This window comes from Poecilia reticulata, chromosome 11 (assembly GCF_904066995.2).
Source record: "Poecilia reticulata chromosome 11, P_reticulata-male-v2, whole genome shotgun sequence".
Taxonomy (NCBI): Eukaryota; Metazoa; Chordata; class Actinopteri; order Cyprinodontiformes; family Poeciliidae; genus Poecilia; species Poecilia reticulata.
In genome coordinates, this window is record NC_088840.1 from 4,308,487 (window position 1) to 4,317,018 (window position 8,532).

Sequence of the window (8,532 nt, forward strand, 5' to 3'; positions counted from 1 at the left end):
TTTGTCTTCTTCTCAGTCAGACTGGTCCATATGGACAAAATGTATCACATGCATTGTTTTTGACTAATACGGTTAAAAAACAACAAAAACATACAAGGTTTCGTAAGTTCATTCATTGTCACAATAAAAGGATGGTATTGGAATCGTCATGGTAATACCATAATTGCTTTGGCCTGATTGGACGCAGTATTGATAGTATTTATCCAGTTGGGTGAACTCTAACTGCTCACATGTTTAAACCTGACATGTTTGTTAAACTGGTGAGAGAACGGTAGAGATTTGGTTTACTGGAAGAAACAACAGTTTGAACAGTATGGGATAATGGAAACATCTCAATTTTTAGCAATAGAATCACATTTAAAAGTGCATATTTTCCAGACCCGATAGCTCTAGTGCTTGTATACAAACCATTTTTGGCTTTTCCAAGTTTCTGAATAAATTTGGTTCACATTTAACTGAATTTAATCTGTTCCAGGAAAAAGAAAAACTTTTCTTTCCCGGTACCATTGGTACCAATGGGAATATATCAATGTACCAATGGTATATGTATTGATACATTACACATACCAATGCTCCTTTTCTTAAAGCTGTAGCAGGCAACTTTTCTAAAAATGATTTATTTATTATATTACATATTTGCTACTAAAACTGTCACTATGTTCTGACAGTACCATCATCACGAAACATGTAATCTGTAAAAAAAAAAACTGAGATCCTCAGCCTCCAACCTGTGGTCAGAAACAACCAATCAGAGCCAGGGGAAGGGTCTTAGCACTGTCAATCATACTCATGTATGCACAAAATGGAAATGCCTAGATATTGCATAAGTTTGACATTTTATCATTTCTTAAATTGCAAAATGATTTTTCCCCAACTTTTTTTCTGCATGTGTTTGATTGTGTGTGTGTGCGTGTGTGTGTGTGTGTTTCTTAGGTCTGTGGTTAATGCAGAAGCTGAAGAAGTCGGGATCCTTGCTGCAGCTCACCTTCAGAGATCACGTCGATCCACGGAAAACCTTCCTCTACCTCCTGAGTCAGAAACCAGGTACGGCGTGAACAAAGGCAGCGAGCCAACGGCCCCGCTTTACTGCCTGCCACTTGAAAGGCCCTCTGTTCAAATATTCATGGGAAAAAAAAAAGTTGTCATCTCATCTTTTTTGTTTGTCAAATTTCCGTGTGTCAGCTTGGTCACACACACACGCAAACCCTCCACCAGCGAACTGTGAGAGGCCTCCCTACTGTGAGCGCGGAACAAAGCAGCCGTTTGTCACGCAGGCATGAAGAAGATAAGCCTGAAACACCCTCCCTCTCCCTTTGCTCCCCTCTCTTTCACTTCTCCACTAGAGCTGCAGCAGGCTGACAAAATGATCCAAAACCCTGTCATTGGTAACTCAACAGTGAACTCTCTTAAAAGCATGCCAACAGGAGACCAAAGAAAAAAAGAAAAACAACACACAGCTTTCTCATATCAAGCCTGTCATTGTGTTTGATGATTGTACTCTGTGTTTTACAACTGATTTCTTCCCCTTCCTCCATCTCCTGGCCTCTTTACCTGTCTCTGGCTCTCTTTCTCTCTCAAACAAGCAGCGATCTCATTCGCTTTGTTTTCTTTTGTTTTTTTGGGGGGTTTTTTTTCTTGGTGGGCTTTTAGGGCTGCAGTACTTCAAGAATGTGGTGTTGGTGGCGTCTCCGCAGGACCGATACGTCCCGTTCCACTCAGCCAGGATAGAGATGTGCACGACTGCCCTGAAAGACAGGACCACAGGTTAGAAGTGTAGATTTTGGGGGATTCCAAGAACTTGAATTATCAAAGGTTGTGTCTTTTATGATATTCTGCAGCTCAGTGGTGGGTGCTGACATGTTGAGACGTCAGGTCCTCAAGTGGAAAAGAGGGGCACCTTTGGAACACCAGAGGCAAAATTACAAACGTGTTGTCCTTTTGTCTAATTTTGGTAACATAGGGTTATAAATCCAGAATTGTATCTTGGGCCAAACAATATAAACTAAAAATAAAACATTTCAAGAGGGTACTTTTGAAGGAAATGTCTGAAGACATGAAAACAAAAATGGAGTTGTGTCAGATCTTCATGCTTGTAGGATCTCTCTTTAGTCTTTGGTGAAAGACCATGAGCCGTTTCTCTCACCGACACTAGACATGCAAAAAAATAATTGGCCCGTTGTTTTACGCTGTTTGCTTCGTCCAGAGTGTTCAGGTTCTCGGCTATTGACAAATAATTGCTTCCTGTTCCAATCCCTGATGTTTGTCCAAAATTACCGGTCCTCCCCTGCAGAGAGAAGTGCTGAGCCGACCCAGTCAGCTGTTAATTTGGAGGCGTGGCCAACAGGGACTGAAAGGCTTCCTCCACTTCCTCTACTGCCATCACTAAAACTACAGACAGACAAAACTGAAAATCCACTTTGTCGTTCATAACTTCTTTCTGTTGTCTGATTGGCCCATTAGACATTTTACCAGAAGGGGCATGGTGGTCGTGCAGGGGTAAAGCTGACCCATGCATGGAGACCCTTGTCGCGGCTGTCACTGGTTTGCGTCCCGACCTAATGACCTGTGCTGCATGTCTCTCCCCCTCACAACCCACTTTTCTGTCTCACACCTGCCAAGATCTTTAAAAAGAAAAGAAAAAAAGAATAAATTCTACTGGAGGAATCCAAGTCAAAGAGAGAAAACTAAGACTGAGCTGCAAGAGAGATATGAAGACAATGGAAAAGCCCATGAAGGCCCTGGCCAGGTTTTTTCAGACTAGAATTGGCTTTTCTTGGTCTGTATCAGAGTCCGATTACACATTCACACCTCCCTTTCTAGACAAACAAATTAGAATTTATAAACCGGGCTGGTGTGATTTACTTTTCACAACAAAAATTATAATTAAGTCCATAACGATCTCTTATTCTTTCATGTTGCATCTTCCCTCATTTTGTCCTGAAGGGCCCGTTTACACCGAGATGATCAACAACCTCCTGCAGCCGGTGGTGGAGGCCAAGGAGTGCCACCTGATCCGGCAGAACGTGTTCCACGCCCTGCCAAACACGGCCAACACCCTGATCGGCCGCGCTGCCCACATCGCCGTCCTGGACTCTGAGCTCTTCCTGGAGAAATTTTTCCTGGTGGCTGGGCTCAACTACTTCAAATAGAGGCAGTGGTACCACAGCTTACCAGAACCGAGAGTGGAGAGTCTACGTTTTCTCATTACTCTGTACAGTCCATGTCACGAATGTAAAAAAAAAAAAGGTCAGACCTGTAAATCCTACCTTTTAGCCTCGTTAGCCATCATCCTAAAAGAATTAGCGTGTCGTGACTGTTCCGTTTGAAAACTCAGATGAGTATGACTTGTAGCTACCCAACACGAAACATCTGAGGGCGATGAAAAGAGAAACGGAGGATGTTTTGTCTGCCTTATGAGTACGCTGTCAGCCAGAAACACAAGCAGAGGCTAACGGCGTTCCCTCCTCTCCCTCATTTAGAACATTCTGCGTTTGCTGGTTGATGAATTCTTTCGGTAAGAGTCACACCGATGTTGTTCTTCACACCGTCTGTAGAACCAATGCAATAGATGTGCGGCGTTTAACCCTATGATTGTACATGGAGTATATTGTTGTACAGGGAACAGCTCTTCCTTTATACAAAAGAGATATATTGTTTAAAATTATTTATTTTTACGTATCTACGGTGTAAGTACTTTTAAATGTGAACGTCTGTGTCTTTGTGTGAACTTCATTGATGTTGTCCCATGTGGGGAGAGGTGGAACAGGCTGTAGCTGAAAATTGACTTCATTCATAGCCATTTAGCTCTGTTGTCTAAATGTTGAGCAAAAAGTGAGTTCTTTTATATTTCTAAAAACTTTTGCATTTTCCAATCAGCAAATTGATCAAAACCCACATCAGCCAACAAAGCTACTGAAAACACTAAGCACTAACAACAAAGTGCTAGTAACCTTTGTCACGTTTATAAATATCTGCCCATTTAAAAATGTTTAAAACAAAACTATAAGAGAGTAAAATAATACTAAATTTAATAACAAAGTTTCCTGGTTTGGCTAGATGACGACGTCCTTGCTTAATATCATCATCTAGCGATGGTGTGCAGGTGTTACACTCAACATTTTAGAAATTAAGGCCCAAAAAAGTTTCAGGTAACACAAACAATGTGATGCATTATATTGCCAAAAGTCCTGGCTTATTTGCCTTAAAACAAATCAACTTTAGGAAGATGTTGTTTTTTTAATTCATATGGTTTAACATGTCAGTCCATCTCGACATTTTCTGAGGCGTTTGTGGGATGGCTTTCCACAAGATGTAGGAGGGTGTTGATAGGAATCTTTAACCATTTTTCTAGAGGATATATGTAAGGTCAGATACTGGGGTTGGATAAAAAGATTTTTAGTCTACAACCTGAGGGTTCATTCACACCAGCCCTGTTTAGTTAGTTTGAGTCAAACTCCAGTTTGATCTAGAAAACACATCTCCACTTCATCATCCAGAAGTGATGAAAGAGAACAAGAAGCTGGTGAAAAGAACCTGAACATGATCTGTTTTTGGATGAGTTTTGTTGTTTGTTTTTTTTTACTGAATTTTTTGCACTTCCTCAAAGTAAATAAAGCATCCAGTAAATGCAGGGACTTAATTTTTCTCCACTCTGAAGCAGAATATTTCTGAATCTATCCAGAGATGAAAGAAAGTCTGTTATGATATGTGATTTTAACTCACATGTCCTGGTTAGAGATGGACAGTTCTTCACATTACTGGATGCCTCTTAATCAACATCCAGATTAAGTGACTGACTGAGCAGTTTGTCTTTCTATAGCTCTGGTCCGATGACAATAACTTCAGGCAGATGAATCTAAAAGCAGAAGGTGAAAATAATTCAGGCTTTTACATGGTGGGTATATGCCTGTAGTCTAGCTGGTTGGATTAATCAGGATTTATAGATAAATATAGCTGAGTATCATCAGCATAACAGTGGAACCTTATCCCATGTTGTGATACTTTTACCATGTGGATTATTTATATATGCAAGTGATCCAAACTCTAAGCTCTGTGGTTCTCCACCAGTAATCCTGGTGTGTGTGGACGGTTTGTCATCGACATGAACAAACTGAAGTCCATAACACAGATTGACTGCATCTGTCGGATTACTTCAAGAATTCTAGATGAGAAAAAAATATTAGCTACAGGTATGTAATACATGAAGGAGTATTAAATCTGAACAGGCTACATTCTAAAGGTATTTTAGTGCTGTATTAAATTCTGTGTTACTGTACAACTCTAACAACAGGTGTTGACCTCATAAGTGTGACTTTTAGGCCGTTTTGAAAGCGTAACATTTTACAATAAATGTTCCCTCTGTGTTTATATTAAACAATATGCGTGTAAACGTGCTTTCAGATTCTAACCTGCAGCTTTGGGTTTAGCTTGTACCACTTGCTTTTTGTACAGATACCTCCACAAACAGAACAACAACAGAACATTCCCTTTACTCATAGGGCAAAAAGTCTAGAGACACATTTCCACAAAGAAGGCTGGGTACAACCCAAGTGTCAGGACATACCATTAGAGTCTGCCAACACTAGGTGTTCCTTGTTTGCCCGGAAAGTGTTTTCATGTAAAATTCTAAATTATTACATATTTCCGACCAGCCAATATGTTATCTTTAGCTAGATTCAATGACAACATATTAGGGTCAGTGTAGGTAAAAATGAGTAAGTTTCCGCCAAAAAAACTCAGAAATTTGGAAGTGAATCTCAGACATTTTCTAGAAAAAAAAAATTGGATGTTCAAAAGCCTAAAACTTCCTACGGTTGGAAATGTTTGACTTTTTAAACTCATAAATGTCCTTTTTTTTCCTAAAAAATAGCTTTTTTCATTCGGAAATTTACTTTTTTTCTCCCCATCCACATTGACCCTAATATGGCACCATAAGATTCACTATGATCAACATGCTTGTGGCTTCACTTAAAAAACAAAAATCAGAAAAACTTTTGAAAGTCTTTTGGTTTGGTTCTGAAATACTTATCAAAAATATGCTGCTTGGTGCATTTACTCTTCTAGTATTTATCTAAATGATTTTGTCCATCTGATAGCTACTGAGGCTCGGTCAGACAGTTGAGCTGATTATTTAGTCCAATTATTTGTAGAGGCATGACTACCCCAAGCTATTAGATCAACCTATTGTGAAGGATCTCTATTAGTTATGAGACAAACAGGCAGTAAACAGGCTCACAAATATAATCAAGCTTATATAACGAGAGAAAGAAACGACTAATTACTACAACATTATTGTCTAATAGCCATCATTTTTAATGTCTCGATTAAAATCCTCCTTTGACGTCCACAGATTTCTAATAAGGGTAGATTAGCGTTTCATTGCTTTCATTTTTCAGGAAATTTAAATGATTTTGAATGAATTGCCATGATTTACCTATGTTGTTTTCTAAATCATCATGATGCATATCAAAATGTCATCAGCATAATGAGATATTTTTTTTTAATTTCTTTGAAACATGCGCACTGCATGATGTGGTTTTCAAGCAGTTTTGTGAAAAACCCCGTTGATCAACATGTCCATCGTATTGTGTTTACATTTTCTGAAACTGGAAATGTTTCCTTAGGCATTTCATACCCAGCAGCGCTGCGTGACATGGATCTGCTGTGTAATATATTTATGTACATACAGAGAGCTATATTTTAACCTTTGCACTGGTTTGCTGGCAAGTGCACTTTATTGACAACCTTGAATCAACCTCTACTAGCTTTAAAAAAATACTAACAGCTTTTCGTGTGTGTGGTTACTGTTAGAAGATTGCACTTGCTTCTTTTGGTCTGAAGGTCGTGTCGTGTGCTTATTGTGAGAGGTAAAGTCTGGTCTCATCTGTCTTGCAGAACAACTGATAACATGACAAAGTGCTTTTTTTTGTTGGGGAAGCTGTTACATTGTAAGCAGTGATAGTCACTAGCTGTGTTTCTGTTACAAATGTGCACAGATCTTTGTCTATTTTTTGCTAATGTCGAAAAAAACAATTTCGCAATTAATGTTTCCATTAAATAATAAATCAGATCAAAATCACACGTGTTCACACAACAAGTTTTCAAAAATCATGGCAGCGACAGATGTAAACGTTTACATGAGATGTTTTCATAATTCAGCGCTTGTCATCAATCAGCCAATCAGAGGAGATGTTGGCGTCTTATTCAGGTGTTGGACCAACAAGCCCCGCCTGCTTGGGAGCGGCTATGTTTGAGGCGTTTTGGGGAAATTGTAGTCGTATGTTTCAAAATGACACGGATATCTGAAAACAAAAAAGCATCATCCTCATTCTCTGTTCTGTCATTATCTTTGTAACATCTGATTGTTGATCATGTGATTCGTGGGATCTGAAAAATTTTGATACAACCGAAACAAACCCCCTCATCTTAGTGCAAAAACGTTTTGAAGAACACAGGTTTTTCTGAATTGGCATGATTCCATTGAGCACATTTGTTTCCGTAATTTCAATTTACACAATTTTACGGTTAATGGAAATGCAGCTGGTGACTCCAGTCACCCGGCCGTAGTTTTGAGGCATCTTCAAAACACCACAAAGCAAAGCTGCCATGCCTCGTTTTGCTACTCACACACCCCGATACGCACGCTTTCTCTGGATGAGGCTCGAGCCTGTGTTTGGCCACTAAGAATAAATCCAGAGGAAAAAAAAGGGTTGAGTGTGCCCTTCAAAGTTAGCTACAAAACAGTTTCCTCCTCTGTTGGAAGGGTAAATTGTTGCAAGTTACAAAATCACATTTAGATAGTTTTGAAGTCTGATCACACAGTGGAAAACAGCGTTTGCTACGTACAACCCAGTAGCTGTGAAATTGATGTGAACTGATGTTGCTAAGGGTGTGTTTTGAGGTGTTCCCCAAACCCAACTCATCCTTTTTAGTTTCTCTCAACCTTCAGAACTATGTGACTTGAACCTCTCTGTATTTAATCGCCCTTTACTGGAGTGCGTGAATTATTTATGTGACAGAAGTGTTCTCTACACCGTTGCTCGGCTACCTTTCCTGTGTTTGAACTGATTGTAAAAAAAGTTTGAAGTCACTGTGAGGAACTTCCATTGATTTCTTCTTACTTACATACATGTATAGTACCTTAACTAGTACTACATCTGTGCCAATATTACTGAAATATTTTTATATGTTGCTGACCATACTGTATGTACTCTGAAGTAGCTTGTGTTCTATGTAACAAATTAAAAATACTATATATATGTATATATATCATAGTACTATCCAATGAAGTTAGAAATAAAAAGTATTCCTTTTGCATTCCGTTTATTTTTGCCTTCCTGAGTCTTCATTTAACTTCCCTTTAAATTTAACGCATGTAATTCTGCAATTTTGAGCAAAATTACTACAAGTGATGGTAAATAAAAAAATTTAATTAGCCAATAATTAATTATTTTTTATTAAGTGAATGGCTACGTAACATCTGAGGTCTTTCTTGTGTGGGGTGTACACATCTCAGATGGCTTGCTAGTGTGG

The 8,532-nt window shown here is 39.0% G+C and overlaps 1 protein-coding gene across 1 annotated transcript in view; it reads left to right on the forward strand.

Moving 5' to 3' along the window:
* The window catches only part of fam135b (family with sequence similarity 135 member B), a 55,747-nt gene extending 47,422 nt beyond the window's left edge, over positions 1 to 8,325 (forward strand). Inside the window, exons 18-20 of the mRNA XM_008421353.3 lie at positions 934 to 1,044; positions 1,651 to 1,764; positions 2,944 to 8,325. Of these exons, the coding sequence (XP_008419575.1) occupies positions 934 to 1,044; positions 1,651 to 1,764; positions 2,944 to 3,149 (431 nt within the window). The 3' untranslated portion in view covers positions 3,150 to 8,325. The remainder of the gene's footprint in view (positions 1 to 933; positions 1,045 to 1,650; positions 1,765 to 2,943) is intronic.
* Positions 8,326 to 8,532: the final 207 nt, after the last annotated feature.